Source organism: Muscardinus avellanarius (genome assembly GCF_963383645.1).
Source record: "Muscardinus avellanarius genome assembly, chromosome: 6".
NCBI lineage: Eukaryota > Metazoa > Chordata > Mammalia > Rodentia > Gliridae > Muscardinus > Muscardinus avellanarius.
The window spans coordinates 44,267,305-44,287,863 of record NC_137791.1 but is presented as its reverse complement, the minus strand read 5'-3'; the positions used below and the strand labels follow the sequence as shown (position 1 = coordinate 44,287,863).

General features: G+C 40.4%; 1 protein-coding gene across 4 annotated transcripts in view; it reads right to left on the bottom strand.

The window, feature by feature from the left end:
* LEF1 (lymphoid enhancer binding factor 1) overlaps nt 1-20,559 on the bottom strand; it is a gene marked incomplete at both ends in the record, with an annotated part of 130,142 nt that overhangs the window by 6,739 nt on the left and 102,844 nt on the right. For 2 of the 4 annotated variants that reach the window (XM_080697982.1, XM_080697984.1), the window contains 3 exons: nt 9,838-9,872; nt 10,528-10,576; nt 17,051-17,158. In XM_080697982.1, the coding sequence (XP_080554108.1) occupies nt 9,838-9,872; nt 10,528-10,576; nt 17,051-17,158 (192 nt within the window). Of the gene's footprint in view, nt 1-9,837; nt 9,873-10,527; nt 10,577-17,050; nt 17,159-20,559 lie in introns of those variants that run through there. The other 2 variants (XM_080697981.1, XM_080697983.1) reach the window with 1 other exon arrangement.

The window sequence follows — 20,559 nt, the reverse complement described above, 5'->3', positions numbered from 1 at the left end:
AGGTTACCTTGACCAAGCCACTCAGACACACTGACACCCAGTTTCCTCACATGAGATGGAGATAAGCCACTACCTTTTCCTCAATGTGAGAAGATGAAGGGAGATACACATAGCAGGTGCCTGATGCTCCAAAAGAGCACAGTAAGCTTAGTTACTGCCATGAGTTGAGGCTCAGGACATAAATACTAAAGATGGAGCTGTGAACCCAACTCCACTGTTCCTCTGCTGTGTGGTTCCACACAAGGTCCAGGTTTTCTTATCCTTCATGTGAGGCTGAGAGTGGGAGGAGGGGACATGGGACAAGGTATCTACAGAGAGCCAGAACATGGTATGCAGCCCATGAATTTTAGCCCCGATGCCACTGCTCCAAGCCATATGACAGGTTAGGGTCACAAGCGAGATTCACACTGTTTATATAACTTACTGCATAAAATTAAAACCAGTAGAGTATTCTGCAAAATAACAAGAATATCTCTTAGGAAATAGAATGTCTTCAGAAACACAATACTAGCTGAGAAAAAGAAATCCTGAAATGGCAGGGGGAAAAAGGAGGAGGGGAGGTACAGCCATGGAGAATGCACCTAAAACTTCAGAAAATGTCAGGCTATCTGGGAATCAAAAGTAAGTAGTCTTGTTCAACTGAACTGCTTTTAATTTTTCTCTCATTCTGTCAAAAGGCTGGAATGGCTCTCCTAAAGCTCCCATATGACCCTCAGCAGGATCACCTCCTTCACCTGGCTCGTGAGACCACAGCAACAGTTCTGGAGAACAGAGCTAAGGAAACAGAGGCAAAGAAGCCTCAAGGTGCTCCAGAGATGTCATAAGAAACAAAACAGCACCTTTCACCCTTCCTTTTTAGAATACTCCTTATACCATCAAACTTTGACCTCATACATTAAAGTCAGCTACAGTTTCTGGTGTCTAAACCTACATCAGAAGGAGCACATTCCCATAGGGGGAACAGTCCCAGATAACAAAAGAAGACAAAGATAAATTATAAAAAGCAAAGTTTTGTTTGCTTTGTTTTGTTTTTGTAGTACCGGGGAATGAACCCAGGGGCATTCCACCTCTGAGCTATACCCTCAGCCCTTTTTATTTTGAAACAGAGTCTCATTAGGTTACCACACACTGGCCCTAAACCTGGTGTCCTCTAAGTACTGGGATACAGGCATGTGCCACTGTGCTGGCTTAAAAAGCAGCTTTTCAAAATTCCACATTATGTGGGGTCACTCAGAATAGTGTAGACCGCTATGCTCCTCTTGGCATGCCCGGTATACTTATTACACACTGGAATGGTGATATGAAGTACTAGGAAAAAATTTCTGTGCATTCTGTTGAAGATATGAGTTGCAAAAGTATTTTTAGAAATTCTGTATCTTGATACTTAAAAGAGAGGTAAGCCTCCAATTTCCTGGGGAACTCTATTATTCAGGAAGGCTCATTTCCCCACAGTTCCAGACAGCTCAGTGAGAAAAAACATTCTGTTAAACGTTTTATAATGGTTAAAATTCTATATGCTACTTTAATGCAATGATCTTAATTCAGTTCTATGAGCTTTTGAACAATAGCGAGTATTATGTGTTCTCAAGGTAGTTTAAGGAGCTTCCTACACTCTTCTACTATTGTATTCTAATAGCACCTGCTCAACTGTGCGCGCTAGTTGAGGGCCTACTTCCCTATTCCTGCCTCCCAGGGTGACCTAAGCATAACTTGATCATTAGGAGAGAAAAAGAATTGACAAAAGGGAACAATGACATTTTAAAAATACTTTCATCATATGTAGGATCCTCTCTCAATTTCTTATTTATTTATTTATTTATTTATTTATTTATTTATTTATTTATTTATTTTTGGTGGTACTGGGGTTCCTGGAAACCCTTCCACCTAAGGGCTATACTCCCAGACCTATTTTATATTTTTATTTGAAAACAGGGTCTCTTAAGCCAGCGAGGCTGGCTTTGAACCTGCGTGATCCTCCTGTGTCTGCCTCCCAAGCGCGGGGATTACAAGCGTGCGCCACCATGCCCAGTGGTTCAATTTCTTCTTTAACACGTGTGTCTAGATAAAACCACCCTCTCTGCTAATATGACAGACTATATCAGTTTATCAGTGGGCCATGGTAGGCTGCTGCAGTTCCACGCTCACTGTCTCAGCTCCAGCAAACCACGCAGTACAGCGAGCTGACAGCCACCTCTGTCAATGTGACCTCTCTTCTGGCCACTGCCGACTGTGAGTGAGGGTGGAAGTCTGACTCAAGTGGGCTAGGGCTAGCCAGAGCCCCTTCTGTGGACTTGACAGAATCATACTCTTTAGGAGACTGATACTCTTTAGGACACATAGAAGTGGGAACTCTGGACATGTGGCTTAAAGAACTAAGAAGGTCATCTTCAGAGAAGGAAATGGAGGGGCAAGAAAAGCATGTGGAAAGCTTTCCCAGGCCTCTCCCAATAATACTCTGCCTCACCCACTGAACAATGGTCCTTGGGCTCCACAAGATGTTCCCATATCCTTAAAATACATTCCCCCATTCTCCTGAAGCTGGTATGGGTTGTTTCTGATAGTTTTTCCTTGGCATCTGTAGGGAGATTGGTTCCAGGGCACACATGGATACCAAACCCTCAGATGCTCAAATCCCTTATATATAAAGGCACAGTGTTTGCATATAACCTATGCACACCTCATGTGTACTTTAAATCACCTCTAGATTACATTTATGTAAATAGTTGTTATACTGTTTTGTTGAGGGAATAAAGGCAAGGACAAAGTGTGCCTATGTTTGGTTACAGATGCGCTCACCACAGGTCTGATGACACAGTACACAAATGAGATGTACAGCCACAATACTCAAAGGATAAGTTCTGGAGAGAAAATGAGAGGCTTTGAGGTGGTGAGCAGCTACTGTATCCTATTCTCAGATTTGTGATTGGCCATTTGCTCAACATGGGCAAATTCAAGTCGTACTTTTTGGAATCTTCTGGAATCTCTTCACTACAGATTTTTAATCTACCATTGGTCATACCTGCAGATGTAGCATCCACAGGCACAGAGGCCTGACTCCACTTTCCATCAGAAGGCTCCAACACTTGAGTGCTCCTAAGGCATCCTGGACAAACTGTACCAGTGTGAACACCTACAGTGGTCAGTGATTCAGTCTAGCTACAGTGTGTCACTGTGTTGCCATCTCTAGGGTAACTAGCCCAAGCCTGCCTTTACCTATCAGGTGTCTAGATTTTCTAAGTACAATAGTCAAATGTCATTGCCTTATGAATTCTCTACAAGTTTTCTAGTAATCTGTGGCAAGAAAGACATGGATGAGTGAACATTCCTGGGGGGTAGCCATGGGGAGTCTCTCTGGGTTACTGAGACCTGTCTCTTAGGCAGAGTGAGTGCACAGTCCCAAACAGGACAAATGGCATCGAGCAGGGGCGTGCAGGGGAGCTGCTGCTGTGCTAAGAGGTGGCGACAGGCTGGCCTCCACTTAAAGGACAGTGCTAAGAAGGGGGCACATGGTTCTCACGAAAGGGCAGACATGTTCAGCTCCACACTGCCCATGCCCACTCCTCCCTAACCACAGCCACCCACCCAACGTGGGCTCCCTTCCCCGAAGTTCCCAACCCCGAGATCTGCTTGCTTGGAATGATTCCTCGCAGGGTCTTCCTAAGTGTGTTACAAAGAGGTGAAGAAAGCACGGGATGCCATTTTTCACCTTAATGTCCAAACCTTGTTACAGTGAGACCTGGAGCATACCTCAGGGTTTCTCCAGCTGCCTTCCAACTTCCTTGTAATTTTATTATAAAGAAAAAAATGTTAGTAGCTTCCATTTGATAATGGTGTTTGAAAGCCTGATGAGGTGGCTTAGGCTTGATTTTTTTAAGATACAAATCCAGGCACTGCACAATTAACTACTGTATTCTATATGTGCACTTAGCAATTACCTCCCCCACATATACCTTGGCCCCATGGCGATAGAGACTAAAGTTTTTACTTGGGAAAAAAGCACATTCTAATTCATTTAGTTTAACTGGTCTACAAGATAAAGATTATGCCAAAATAAAAAGCAGTGCAAATGTACTTCTGTATTTCTCTGCATCTGTGTTTCTTTGTATCTCTGTCTGTCTGTGTTTCACCAGAGAATTGTTCTACCTTCCTAAAGTAGCACATTTCTACTTTCATACTGTATTATATAATGTGATATGATGTAATCAAAGGTAATAGTTTTAAGTGCCTAAAATGATCATCTCAATTTATATGATTTTGAGAAGTAGGTTTTCGTATTTACTTTGCTAAATTATTAATAAGCTAATAATTTAGATAGTTGTTTTTAAATTAGTAGACTCAAAATTAATCATGTTTCTCAATCTTTCAAAAAATTCTAGTTCCTTGCTTAATTCCTTATGAATCTTAGGTCAAGAAGAAAAAGAAGTTGAGTATTTGATAATATCTGATTTCTGCCAAATTCTTCTGATGTTTCATGCTTCAAATCAAACATGTACCCAAAACACTAGAAACTCACATCAACTAAAGCACTGTGCTACTAAACCTAAGAATTCCCTCACCAAACTGACAGCCTCAGTGCCACCTATTCAGGGAAGCCTTCTATGATCTTGCTCTGATTTCTATTTCTATATAATGTGCTGTATAAAAACTCATTCACAGCATAAAATATATTCTTTTATAATTGCCTATTTATATGTTTGTGTCTTCTTAAAAACTGGCAGCTCTGCCAGAAGGGGCTGGGTCTACTTTAGCAGGTACTCCTTGTCTTGACTCGTGGAGCAGTGCTCACTAGTTGTTTGCTGACTTGATGAACACATGGTTGATGTCTACTTGGTGTGCATGGCACCCACTTTCCAGAAGACACAGCAGGGTGTGTGCAGTATCCTTCCCTGCGTCCCTGAGCTCTGAGTATTCCTACAAATGACAATTTAGTCCCAAATTCTAGAAGGATAAATCTGGCTTTCTCAAAAGATCTTACAGCTCAGGAACTGCCTTCAATGTAGGGGAATGGCATTTACAGATCCCATGTCCAGTTACCTAAAAGTTGTTGAGACTGGGTTAATGGCAATCTATTTCAATCTGGCTTCACCAAAGTGAATATTCTTCTAATGCACAAAAGTAGTAACCCTGGGAGACAGGAACACAGTTGGGTTTATGAGCAACTGCTAGTAGGCCAACTTCTACACTGAATACCTAGAAGTGTGAGATCTTTACATGAAACCTAGATCCTTTCCAGGAGTCAAAACCCAAGTCTTTAGAGGTCATTCTTGCATTTAAGACACACACACACACACACACACACACACACACACACACACACACACATACACACACCCCTAAGCTCAAAGAACAGTTTCATCTAATACAAATTTTCTTTCTTTTTTAGTACTGGGAATAGAACCCAGGGGTATTCTATCTCTGAGCTACACCCCCAACCGTGTGTGTGTGTGTGTGTGTGTGTGTGTGTGTGTGTGTGTGTGGTGCTGGGGATTGAACCAGGGACATTCTACCTCTGAGCAACACCCCCAGCACTATTTTTTATTCTTTATTTTGAAACAGGGTTTCACTAAATTGCAAAGAGCCTAAGTAGCTGAAGCTAGCTGCAAAACTGGATCCTCCTGTTTCAGCCTCCCAAGTCCTGGGATTACAAGTGTGCACCACCACACCCAACTGCCCCCAGCTCTTTTTATTTTTATTTTGGAAAAGGGTCTTGTTAAATTGCAGAAGGTTCTACTAAGTTGCTGAGGCTGGCCTTGAACTTGTGATCCTCCTGCCTGGGATTAACAGGCATGCAAATAGGAATTTTCTTGAAGAACACAAAGACAGTGTCAAGTTTCTCTGTGCACTTAAGAGGAATGAACCTCCTCCTGACCTCCTCTCTGCCAGCAGTGGGTCCTGTCACTTTCCTATGAAAGTATCTTCCCTTCACAGCTAAAAAGTTCCTGTGTGGGGTCTTGCCTCATTCTCTTCATAGGGTTGGTTCTAATCAAGTATTTTACCAGTCCATGGCTTGTTTCTAAATGAAGTGAGCTTTAGAGTGACTGTAGTCTGACAAGCAAAGACCGATCACCACGTTGGTGGGAAGCCCAAGCCCCAGCTAGAGCCCCATGCTGGCAAGCAGCGGTTCAGGAAGGACAGCCACACTGTGCACAGGTTGCTGTGGACCAGAGATGCTCTCTAGTTACGCAGAACCACTCAGAATAATGAGGACACTGGAAGACCATGCAGACTGGAATTTGAACCTGAGGGAGCAACCGCTGGGGTCTCATCCCTCTCACTCACACCCAAGGAACCTCCAGTCCAGAGGCTTCACGTCACCTATCCCAACACATAGCTCACAGGGCTAATTAGAGAGCCCTGAGGCCCCTCCCCTATTCCATGTTCTTCCGCAACTTGACACTATTTTCCTGGTATTTCAATTCTTGGCCTCAGCTCTGTTCCAGAAAAACAGTGCCCTTTCACTTTTCAGCAGTTAAATATACAGCACCTCTTCATGGGAGCCTTTTCTGACCACCCAACCTAACACAGACCTCCAAGTCACTCCTGTTTTGTATTTTTATTATAGCACCTATAGTTATCTGCTTATTTATTCATCAACTACTCTTACAGCCATGTAGTAAGCACTATGACAGAGAGTGCTTCCTGTCTTATCCAATGCTGCATTTGTAAGACTTAACAACTCTACCTGGCATTTAATAGGTGCTAAGTAAATACTGAATCATTTCTAAGCAAGCCAGCGACTACACATATAGGAAAGACAGGCACGGGGATGGCAGTAATATTACCATTTCCAATCTGCTGGGATCTTTGTGAATGCAAATCTGTACTCCTTTCTGATCCATAATTCTTACCAAATGACTGCCAGCCACGCTCTACACACAGGATGGTTTGGGGATAGGAGAAGTGACTTCAAAAGCCTTGTGACTGACTTGGGAAGAGAGCGAGGGGACCTCTGGAGACTGACGAAGTGAAGCCAGTACCTGGAGCCTCACCAGCAGTGGTAGTGTGATAGGAATATTTGAGGGAGACTTGTTTCTCTTGATAGGGTAAAGAGGACACCTTAGCCTTTAGACAAAATAAATGACAAAAAGCACAAAGAAACTGTGACTTGTTATTAAAAAAGAGGTATATGGGCCAGGCATGATGGTCCATGCCTGTAATCTAGCTACCTGGGAGGCCGAAGCAATGGGATCACAAGTTCAAGGCCAGCCAGGGCAACCTCAAGAATAAAAGAAAAATGACTGGCAATGTACCTCAATGGTAGAGACCTTGCTTAGCATGTGTGAGGCCCTGGGTTCCATCTCTAGCAACACACACACACACACACACACACACACACACACACACACACACACCACTACACCAATAGAGAGAGACGGAGAAGTATGTGGGGTACATTTTATAACAAAACAAAGACTTAGCTTTTACATAAAAAAATAATGTAACTGTGAAGGATACCAATTTGAGTACCAAACTCTTAAGTACCGAAATACATTTTTGCATGATTTTTAATAGAAATAATTGTCTTTGAAGATTCTGGTGCAAACAGAACACAGAGAACACTGCTGAGTGCACCTGGCACAATGCTCTTGAGAGGGTCTTTTGTACACAGGCAGGGCATGGAAAGACTGTCTGGCTGGGCCTAAGAGGACACAATGAAAAGGCCAACAGTCTTTAAAAACAATAAGACAAGCTGGGCGTGGTGGCGCACGCTTATAATCTCCGTGCTTGGGAGGCAGAGACAGGAGGATCACGCAGGTTCGAAGCCAGCCGTGCGCGCTGGCTTAGGAGACCCTGTTTCCAAATAAAAATGTAAAAATAGGTCTGGGAGTGTAGCCTGGAGGTAGAAGGGCTTCCAGGAACCCCAGTACCACCAGAAAAAACAAAAAACAAAAAACAATAAAACATACACATGTGTACATCAGCTGCTTTTTCCTAGAAGCCTACGGAGGCTCCCGGCACAGTGGGTATGTATGTGTGTGTGTGTGTGGGGGGGTGTCACCTCTGTGCTCCTAACAACCTGAACCAGGCCATCTCAGTGGAGGACCACATTAGAGCTGCTAAGTGAAATTACATGTGAACATCATTTGTGATTATGCTACTTTTGTATATGCTGTTTGACTACTCTTATGAAGGGATGGTCCTTTCACTGGAAGAAAAGCTAGCCATGCAGTATTAGAAGAGTTTCACAGAATAAGGTTAGACCAGATCAGTTTAGAAGAATCAAGATATAATAATACTAATACGATGGGATTTTGAAAAACCTAGGGAGTTGGAATGAAGACTAAGAAAGCTATGGAGACGAGGGCCACTGACTTAGTCTCCGCAGGAGGAAAAGTGCTGTGAGTCTCATGGTGCACCAGGTCGGGTACACACTCACATCGACGAGCGAAGGGGCACCACCACTCCCACTTTACAGACAGAAGAACAAAGATGGGGAAGCTGAAGACGACGGCAGAGGGAGTTAGCGATTTGAAGTTCAGATCTCTTTAGGACCAAAATCTCTATTGGAAGATTTCACTAAGTTCTAAAAGCTTAGGCAAACCCACCTGGTTTAGTCAAGAATCAATGTTATTCGGGGTAGTCTAAGAAATGCTGCACAGATTGTCCATTCTTCAGTAGAAAAAACGGACGTTCTAAGCACAGACGGTATATGCCGCTTCCTCCATCTATCTGAGGAACTGCAAATAATTTTGTTGAGACACAGCTCAAGTCTTACACAGGCCAGCTTAGGGGTGAGGAGAGACAGAGAGCAAGAGTGACTAGAGGTTAGATCAGGAGGGATGGATGGAGGCAGATCTACTTAAGTGGCATGCACTGTATCCTTTGGGCAGTAAAAAGCACTGCTGTTCTTAAGTAGAGAATATGATCAGTGTGTGTTTTAAAAATTCCTCTGGGAGAAATATGGAGAATGAACTGGTAAAAAGAAAGTGAGGAGACAGGATCACTCTCCAAAGGTCTTAACAAGTGTCCAGATGCGAAGTGTGACGGGCTGGTGTGGGCCTGGTAGTGATGGGAGGTGAGGCACAAGACAGTCCCAGAAGGAAGCAGGACCTGGTGGCTGACTGCAGGGGCTTCCAGAGAGAGAGCAGAACCAAGGGGCCTCCTTCCAGAGCAACTGCTACCGGGATAGGACGGAGACACCCTGCGAATTCCAAGCTTCATAAAGACCAAGCCTGATTTTACAAAGGTCATCTTTTCTGGGCTAGTTGTCAAATAAATAAAAATAAAAGAACTATAGAAATAAGAAACAAAATAAATATGACTTACAAATACTGTAGTGAGATCTAATAATGGCTAATGATAAAAGAAAAACACTTAAAAGAAGAAATACAATTAATTAAACAAGTGTCCATGCCATATTATTAAATAAAAAATAAAGCTCATGAATCTATGTCTCTAGAAACAAATAAAACAATTGTCTGCATATCATTTCAATTGGTGCAGAGCCTCTGAGCCACAACTTGGAGCAGGCTGGAGTGGTGCTCCTCTGCTACTCTGGGCTGGCTAAGTAGGATGCTATTTGCTTACTGTTTTTGTGGTTTGTTCCTTTTTAAATTTTTTTTCTTTTCTTTAAATACATAGATTTGCCACTAAATGGTAAGAAATGGTTGAGAGGGAGTTAGGGAAAAAGGGATGGAGAAAGTAAACGGGGCAAAAGGGATAGAAGAGAAAAGAGAAAAGTTCACTACACTACATTGCTAATACATAGCCGGTATAAAAACCATCAGATTTTTAAAAGTAATGATTTGATTTTGGTGGAGCTTCCCTCCTTCAGGAATGTTGAATGGAATCATATGAGCCAGAAGATTAGGACCAGAGAGTCATTCTTACCATGTTTCAGATGTAGGCAGCTGTCATTCTTGGACCTGTACCTGCAGAAAATTGTGTCTTTAACAAATTTTTATGAAAGAAGTTTCTGTACATTCCAAATACCCAGTAGCTACAACAGCATGTGGACTTGTTTGCTTTACTTTTTATGGTTCTTATACCAGCCATTTTTATTTGTGCAATACAAGTAGCAGCCTTATTTTTAATGGAAGAAAAAAAGGAAATAAAATGGGACCTCATCAATATCTCAAAACAATGAACAAGAAAAGTAAACCCTATCTTCATGTTTTCTGATCTTAAATACCGAAGTCACAGCAAAGACTCTCAAGGGGATTCAAGGTAGCATACTGTATAATCATAAAAAGTTACATTTTAAAGGAGTTATGTGAATAGAGAAAAGGCTGAAATGTTAAAGTAAGGTGGACACAGACACAGAAGCAAAAATAAATGAATAAATAAATATATAAATAAATCACAGTTCCCAATCAGGACTCCAGGGTGACAGGGTTGGGAAAGAACTTTTACATGAACCTTTATATAGCCACATTTAAAAGAAAGGACTTTACAATCTCAGGAAGAAAAGCAGAGTTAAAGAATCCTATGAGATAGTCACAGAATAAAGCAGCGTGGAGAAAGATGCCAACTTCTTTACAGGGTGTCAGAGCATGACTATTGACGGGAAGTGCACATGACGCCTACCTGATGTAGATTCCTGCAGCTTCTCTCTCTTCCTCTTCTTCTTCTTACCCTGGGAGAAGAGAGGCAGCTCATCAGGTCACAAAGGCACCATGAACACAGGGATGAACACGATATGAAAGTACAAAAAGGCAGCCAAAGAGTCAAGGTGACTCTTCCTCTCTCTCCTCACATCTGTATCCAGAAGCAAAGTCAGAGCATGTGGGAGAGTGAAAGAACCAATGATCATAAAAAACTCCCGGTGACCTTTATCTCTATTGCTTCACATTTATCACTATCAGTACTGACACTGGGAGCAGTGTTTCTGTCTCTGTCTGTCTGTCTGTCTGTCTCTCTCTCTCTCTCTCTCTCACACACACACACACACACACACACACACACACACACACACACACACAAACTCTCTCTTGAGCATGTGCACACTGATACTTTTGTGTGGCCACAGAATGCCCTGCAAGAAAAGCCAGCTCCATGAGGCATTTCCTGCTCTTATTGTTACCATACTCAGAACCATTCTGGCAGAGCTTAGGATAAATCTTGCTGCAAATTCTACCATGCAGCTAAAAGACTCATGGTGTTAACTGAATACCCACAGCACTTGTGGCAAAGGTAGGACATAACCACAGAGAGACAGAAGGATAAAAGAGAACTAATTTTGAAGACATACTTCCAGCAACTAGGACCTTGCTTCCTAATATAGACACAATGGCTAAATATGCATGTAATTTTTAAAATATTTCAATATATCAATGACAAATTTAAAAATTTAGGTCTCATTTATAATGGCTTAATTTTTCTTCACAACTACTTTTCCCTTCAAAAGTAATTTTATTTTTTATTTTTAATTTTTGCGGGTCTGGGGATGGAACCCAGAGGCATTTGACCTCTGAGCTACACCCCCTGCCCTATTTTTTATTCTTTATTTTGAAATAGAGTCTCACTGAGTTGCAGAGGGCCTCACTTAGTAGCTGAGGCTGTCTGTGAATCAAGATCCTCCCATCTCAGCCTCCCAAATGCTGGGATTACAAGCGTGTGCCACCACGCCTGGCTCTCAAAAGTAATTTTAAATATAGACAATTTGCAGGTGACATGATACTATATTTAGAAAACCCAACAAATTCAACCAAAAGGCTTATAGAACTGATCAACAAATTCAGCAAAGTATCTGGATACAAAATCAATCTTAAAAAATCAGAAGCTTTCCTGTACACCAACCATAAATCCACTGAAAAAGAAATTCAGAAAACACTTCCACTCAGGATCTCCCACAAGAAAATAAAATACCTAGGAATAAACTTGACCAAGGAGGTAAAAGATCTCTACAAAGAAAATTATAAAACACTGAAAAAAGAAATCGAAGAAGATCTTAGAAGATGGAAAGACCTTCCATGTTCATGGATTGGCAGAATGAATATCATTAAAATGGCCATCCTCCCAAAAGTGATCTACAGATTTAATGCAATGCCCATTAAACGGTTTCTCTTTGCATCACATGGCCATTGAAGCCTTACAGGTTTAGAGAGTTGACTGAAGCTATCCCTCATGAGTACTAAAGCACACAGCTGGTGTTGGTGACCTTGGAAGTGACATATCCAAAGTGATGGAGCTGCCCTCAGTATTATTAAAGATGCTCTGGGAGAGGGAGCTGACAGGAGTGCTTGCTTCTCGTGGGCATTCATACCCTTCTTTCTAGTGGACTTACTTAAGTTTTCAAAAGTTTCTGTGAGGTTAATTTCACACATCTAGAAACTTTCTTGTCAGGCCACATTCTCACAGGCACTGAACTGGGATCTGCCAGGGCCCCTCACCACATGGCTGGTGGTTGGCCCGAGCATAAGCTGCAGTCTCGGTCTTAGCACCTGGTCTCAACACCCTGGCACGCAGCTAGGGTGCAGCTGGCAGCCCCTGCCTAAGGTGTTGAGCCTCTACAGCCCCAGAAACTTGGCTTATGTGGTATCTCAGGTATCAACCAGTGCTGCAAAGTATCTCCATTGATGGACAACAAAATGAACCAAGGAATCTGGACAAATTAATGTCAACTTTTACAAAAATCAAAATTGATGTGCAGTAGCTATAAGAATATTTTTCATTAGAATTACACAGACTCAACAGTACTGGGTAGAACAGAGCACTGAATTTCAAGCTCCAATAAGACCAATACCTAGGTAATTACACTGAAGAAAATGTGTGTACTGTTCATTCATGAAAACTTCAATTATTAGCCAAAGTTATTTAGCAACAAACCACAACTTTAAAATCTATAATTCCATAAAATAGGGCTTTTAAATATTAAACTATTAAGATGTACATTTAACATGGCCTTCGGGAGGATCAGAATATCATTCTGGCACTAATCTCTTGCTTTCTTTATTTTGCGGTACTGGGGGTGGAACCCAGGGGCATTCTCCTGTCTCAGCCTCCTGAATGCTGGGATTACAAGCGTGCACCATCATGTCCGGCTCAAAATCCCTTGCTTACCTAAGAGTCTATTCCTGTACTGTTATCTTAAAAATAACATCATTAACTTAAGTGCTGTGCTGCCATTTGATTGGCTTCAGATTGCCAGAGTAACTGATAGGCTTTTTCTATTATAGAAACTGTATGAACATAAACAACATTATCACATTCTTTAAGATGTGCCAGGTGCAGTAATGTAATTTAAGTAAAGCCCTTTAATAAATGGCATCCTAGATTAACACATACATTGTTATGGTAACATTTGTTTTACTTTACAAAGTTTAGGTGTGTGTGTGTGTGTGTACCTGCCTCAGTTTTTTGTTTTTGGGTTTTTTTTTTTTTTTTTGGTGGTATTGGGGTTACTGGAAACCCTTCTACTTCCAGGCTACACTCCCAGACCTATTTTATATTTTTATTTGGAAACAGGGTCTCTTAAGCAAACAAGGCTGGCTTCAAACCTGTGTGATCCTCTTGTCTCCACCTCCCAACCGCGGGGATTACAAGCGTGTGCCACCACACCCGGCTGCCTCAGTGTTTTTAATACAAGTACACATTAAATATTCCTTTTTTTATTCACTTAGATTTATTTTCGGATTATTTTTCATAAGCAATAAAGCAACTAGTAGCCATCTGGAAAAATGGTGTGAATAAAACTGGGATTTCCCTTTCCTGGAATATTAAAAAAAAAAAAAATTTCCTTTAAGAATTTATAGCCCGGCGTGGTGGCGCACACTTGTAATCCCCGAGTTTGGGAGGCGGAGACAGGAGGATCATGCTGGTTCAAAGCCAGCCGCGCTGGCTTAAGAGACCCTGTTTCAAAAAAATATAAAATAGGTCTGAGAGCATAGCCTGGAGGTAGAAGGGCTTCCAGGAACCCTAGTACCACACACACACACACACACACACACAAAAGAATTGTGTATAAACTTTTTTTTTTTTTTTGCAGGTCCAGGGATAGAACCCAGAGGCATTTGACCTCCGAGTTACACCCCCTGCCCAATTTTTCATTCTTTATTTTGTAACAGGGTGTCACTGAGTTGCAGAGGGCCTAAGTAGCTGAGGGCTGTCTGCAAACCGTGATCCTCTGGTCTCAGCCTCCAAATGCTGGGATTGCAAGCATGCACCACCACACCCGGCTTTAGAAAACAATTTTAAAGGTAAATTCATATCACATCAATTTTCTTTAAAACTATGTTCCTTTCATCACTATTCTTGGTAAAAAGGAGAGAGCACAAGATGAAAAGAGAGGGAGAGGATGTGTGTTTCTCTTGTATTTTTTAAAAGTTAAAACTCACTACTTAAGGATCACAATAGAAATGTAATGACACGCAATAAGTAGTAAGTCTATACAAATTCACCATACAGCAAAGTTCTTGCACAGGTCAAAAAGGAAGGTCAGCTTGTCCCTCCTAGGCAAACCACATCCAAGACACCCAGAACAGGATTAAGAGGAGATACTTCGCAGCCTTGTGGGTGGGGGATTGATCTTCCCACTCAAAGAGCACAAAAAAGGCTCTACATAGAGAGATGGTAATTACTGCTCAGAGAACAGAAGCCCAGTTCAGGGGCAAGAATTCTTCAACTAAGCAGTCTTCTAAAGAAGGCACTGAGAGGAGAGCTAATCTACTTTGGAGGAGGGGAACATGCAGATTTGGAGTCAGGGTGACATGGCTATAAACTACAGCTTAGCCACCTACTACAAGGCCTTTGACAATTACTTAACCTCTCCATTTCCTCACCTGAAAAAGGAAATAATATTTATGCCACTGGACTGTTGCAAGGATTAGGAAGTAACACAGAAAAAAATCCCAACAATCAGCATATAGTAGTAATAAAACAACTAAAATGACAACTCAGGGGAATTGACTATACTGCTGCCCATGATAATGAACAGTAAGATTCTTCTTTCCTGTGTCAAAGTTGTATGTAATGATCAAGCTCCAAATCCTGACCGGAAAAGTGATTTTTTTTTTCTGCAGAGAACATTACAAGAAACAAATTGTGCAACCCTTTCCCAGAAATAAGTTTACATGTGTGTTCAAAAAGTTTTGGTGTCTTATGTGAGATGCATGACCTTAGCCATGTGTCTTTGCCATCATTCCTGTGGGGACTTAGGCCTCACAGGAGCATCTAAGCAATGGCCATAAGTTAAACTATATATAGACTAAGCCACGTACTGTGGTACAGGCCTGCGATCCCAGTATTTCAGAAGCTGAGATAGGAGGATCCCAGGTTAAAGGCCAGTGAATGGTAACTTAGTGAGATCCTGTTACAAAATAAAAAAATAGTTTTGGGAGTGTAGCTCGGTGGCAGAATGTCCCTAGATTTGAGCCTAATATCACACCTACACACACACACACACACACACACACACACACACACACACACCCCTGCAATATGCAATATAAATGAGGTAGTTGTGTTATTATTAACAAAACAATACAACTTAAACTCTGAATCAGTCTGAATAAAATACATAGTATATGTCACAGTACATTAGTATAGAATAAAAAATTTATATAGTTCTAGTTTGTCTATGGCAAAATACCTTAATACATTGTTTAAAAGAATTGTGAAGTAATATAATCATCTAGAAAGAAATGTAATTACATATATCAAATAACTTTAAAATATTTATATCCTTTGCTGAGCCTGGTGGCACACACCTTCAGTCCCAGTTCTTGGGAAACCTGAGGCATGAATATTGCAAGTTCAAAGCCCATCTCAAGTTCGTTCCTTCATTCCTTTGTTCGTTCCTTCCTTCCTCTTTCTTTTTTTTGCAATACTGGGGATTGAACCCAGGGGCATTCTACCTCTGAGCTATATCCCCAGAGCCCTATTGTTTATTCTTTATTTTGAAACAGGGTCTCATTAAGTTGTGGAGGGCCTCACTAAGTAGCTGAGGCTGTCCACAAACTGCAATCTTCCTGTCTCAGCCTCCCAAGTACTGGGATTACAAGTGTGTGCTACCATGCCTGGCTAAGGCTAAGCCCTATCTTAAACAAACAAACAAACAAAAAATTAAGGGCCAGGAGTGTGCTCAGAATAGTGGTAGAATGCCATTGGAGAGGACCTGAGTTCAATCTCCAGTACCAGTAAAAATAATTTATTTCCTTTAAGTAAAAAATTACACTACTATGACTATCCTATAGAAAAAGAGTCCTATATACAAATAATAATGATTACAATAATAAAAAATGCTGCTGTGCACAGACATGTTCCCTGCAGATTATTTGCATTTATAAAGATAAAAAAATAGCAATTTTTTGAAATTGTTGAAAATAGGAAGAAATTATTAACTGTTACATTTACTCTATGGAATATAGATACCATAAGCACTATGCCATAAAACTAAGATTTTTTTTATATATAAGAACAAGAAGTGTGATCCAAAATATACATGCATAGATACACATACAGACACACACCATTATATATGAGTTAAAAAATTAAAAATACACATAGAAAAATATTGAAAGGGAATATAAATAGTTGCCACTAACCTTGACTTTTCTATGATCATGGGCTTTTCTTTTGTTCTTTAATTTAATTTAATTTTATTTATTTTTTTTTTTTTTGTGGTACTGGAGATGGAACCCATGGGCCTTCTACCTCCAGGCTACACTCCTGACCTTTTTTTTTTTTTTTTTTTTTAAATTTGGAAACAGGGTCTCACTAAGTTGCTGAGAGCATCACTAAGTAGCTGAAGCTGGTTTTGAACCTGTGCAATCCTCCTGTCTCAGCCTCCCAAGCGCTGGGATTACTGGGATTACAAGAGTGCGACACCACGCCAGGCTTCTTTAATTTTTTTTAACCAACACTTTAAAGATACAATTTTACTTAAAAAGAATATTTGTTCCCATGGCAAAAAAAAAAAAAAAAATCATGATGAGAGCTTAAAGCACTCATAATGCAATATATCCATAAAATCTTTATTATAAAAATCATTAAGTTCCAAAAATAAGAACTAGAACCAGCATTATCTACACCCTAAAACACATTCCTTCTGGAAAATGAAAGAAATACAAAACAAGTGCAAGCAGGGTGTCTGGAACAGAGAAGGGCTTACGTAATTGTCTCTTGCAGACCAGCCTGGGTAAAGCTGCATATGTAGCTGTCTCTCTTTCCGTGCTAATTCATAATATTTAGCCTGCTCTTCCCGGGAGAGGGCATGCCACTAAAACAAAAAGAGGAGGGCGGAGAATGAAAGTCAGCAAAATAGCAACGGTAAAATTCATGTTTCAAGCTTTAAAAAATGTAAACATTAAGCATTTGAACTTGTACTTATTTTCAAATGGCAAAAGACTAAATGCAGCAAAGTCCCCTCAGAGTCTGGTGGCTAGAATGAAACTGAAGCTTCTCTAGTCTCTTCCCCAGTATCACATGAAACACATCAAAGTATTCCAAGTAGAGTGATCTTTGGCACCCACCCTTTCTCTTTACCAATATAGATTAAAAGGAACTTCCGCTGGTGAACCTCAACAGCCAGCCACCCCTTTTCATCATTTTGTAGCATATTCTGATGTCCAAGCCCAAATACCATTTATTTTTGCAAACAATGATAATTTCTAGCCCTCTTTTGGAACAGACACATCCCCTACTCACACATACTCTCCTACTGTGGCCTATGAGCAGTCTGGAACCTGAATCACATCATCCTCTGTATCAGGCAAGACATGAGCAGTAAGCCTCTGTCTCATCTCCTCACACACATGTGGCCTGTGCCAGTGCCAGTGTCCCTGTCTTCAGGAAGAATACTGATAACACCTCGCTGGTACACACAGCATGCTTCTGGCTATGGGTCTTTAGCTTCCGTTTGATGGAAAGCAAGCAGTGTGCATCATCTGTTTACTTTGCCATCTAGAATTTTAGACTGCAAGTTCCAATACAGAGAATGTACCTGCTGATAATCCTTCAAACTTCCCACATTCCTCTTACATAACAGGTACACTTATGTATCAAAAGTAATAAAATAATTATTGTGGGCAGGACAACTCTTTGGGATTTTCAGGAGCTTGAATCTGCATACTGCTTTGCATACATTTGCACATGGTGTGCTCCAGGTTCCTAGGAAACACCTTTAAAGTATTTTCCCTTTTAGCAGTTGTCTAAGTCCTCAACAACTTGGAATCAGCTCTTAAAAGTATGACTAAGATGCTATCTTGGAGAAAACAAACACCTGCCACCTTACCACAGAGCCAGAAGCTGAACTCAGGAGACAGGGCACCTTGCTCAAACCTTCACCCAGCCCTCGGTGCAGGCACAGTGAAGCCTCCAGACCAGCAACAAACTCTACCTCCTCTGAAAGCCCCTTAAAGTCCAGGCCACTGTGTTGGATAGGGTTGATGATTTATCGTTTAATTGCTTTAGGAGTAGAGTGTGAAGTTCAAAAGCATGTCACACAGTGTGGCCTGGTGTGAGCCTAAAGGCAAATCAGGTGATATGCTTCTTATAAAAATATGAACTGGGGGAGATGGCCGAAAAGAAAATCGATCTTGAAAAAGAAAGTTACGTGAATCACAGATCTTTGTGCTAGTAGAAAAACAGAATTTGTTAGGGGCAGCAGTGAAAATTATACAGGGAAATGCCACACTGCCTCTAGTAGCTCACAGAATCCCACCCTGAAGCATAGGAGACCCTTGGGGAGCAATTGCCCAAATGACAATGTAGAAAAGACCAGCCTGAATTTTTTTTTAATTATTCAGCAAAGTTTTATTACATTTGTGAGATTATAAAGTCATCCGAACATTTGCCAAAGTGTTACAGTATATCACTCATAAATCTAAAGGTTGTATTGTATTTACAGCCTGAATTTTTTGATAAAATACTGATAATTGATATTTAAGCTATTAACTTTGGTTTAAATAAATGTAATTTATAAAAGGTAAAGTATTACCAAGCAGGGAGGAACAAGAAAGAAGTGTTCTATTTTAAATTTGTTCATTCATTCATCTGATAAATACTATTCCCCTACAAACAATACTGTTTATTACCATAACATATGAGTATAATTCATACAAACTTATGACAGATTTAACTGAGAAAACCTCAAATTACAAATAAAAATCAACTCCCCATCAAGGTTAGGTCTTCTACTAAAAAAAAAAAAAAAAAAAAAAACAGGTATTTTTCAGTTAAAGCAGAAAAGTTAGGTTGACAAAAAGACCCCAGCTGACAAAACTGAATAAAATAGTTAGGTTGACAAAAAGACCCCAGCTGACAAAACTGAATAAAATTCAAGGGAAAAAAAAAGCAGGCATCAACTGAACTATTTACCTTTTTGGTTTTTGCAGTTCTGGGTTGAACCCAGGGGCATACTACTTCTGAGTTACACCAACAGCCCTATATTTTGTTCTTTATTTTTGAAACAGGGTCTTAGAAAAATTGTGGAGGGCCTCACTGAATAGCTGAGGCTGGCCGTGAACCTGTGATCCTCCTATCTCAGCCTCCCAAGTACTGGGATTACAAGTGTATTTTCAAGTGCTTCAAGTACCCTCAAATTTCTAACACACAAAACCTACTCACAAATATAAGGTCATTTACCAGCCTACAACAGCAGGTGACAGAGTTTGGGCTGAAAACAAAAACAAGGTCCAGTGCAGACTAGGAAGATGGCCTTTTCTTACAGGATTTCTGAAAAACAAATGACTAAAAGTGATGTTCTATCTCTGCTTACTGAAAAATACGGAGTTATATTTTTTTAAATCAATTTAATTGTTAAACTTTAACCATGATGTGGGAGTGGGGTGGGGGAATGCCTACTTAATTTTAAGATACTTGTATAGTTCCAAGGTAAGACATTCTGCCAGTAAATGTGTGGTAAATGAATCTCCTTTAATAGGCAGTAAGATCTGAAAAGTAAAAGCTTATTTTAAAATAATATTGTGCCATTTTTATTTACAATGTGAATTAAGAAAACAGAATAATTCATGAGTGAACATTTTTATTTTATTTAGAGCATTTTATTTTATTTTTATTTTACATTATATAGTAAAGATGAATAAAAAAATCTAAAGATAAGTTTTGTTGGGATAAATTTAAGATATACATTTAAGAACTCTAATCATCTGAGTATAAAACTTCATGATTTTAAAGCCAGGACTTTAAAGAACCAGCAAGCACGGCCCAGCCAGAGGGGAGTTCTGAAAGGACAGAAAACCTGATATCAATCAAAGATTTCAGAGGCCTATAAATAGAAACAGGTGTCTAAATCAAAGACAGAGAGGGACCCTAAATGAGAACCATCCTTTGAGACACAAGGCTTGGATCTGGGGATCTCTAGGGAGCTTAGAAAGTAGCAATTGTTGGAAATGTGCATTAAAAATAGGAAGCATACCTCCAAACTGTACCTCGCTTATGCTCTTGAGCAGGAAAATAATTCCTGCCGGAGGGCCAGGGAGCCTTTAACTCAAAGAAGAAAAGAGAAAAATCTGAGATTGTTATATGAGCTGAAATAAAAACATCAAATCTTCTTTTCCTCTGGTTTCCTCTTTAAAAGAGTCATGGAAAATGATCAGCAGTCATTAGACTTTTAGGAGGTGTTCTTCAAAGAATGATAGGAATTGTTCACCTACTATA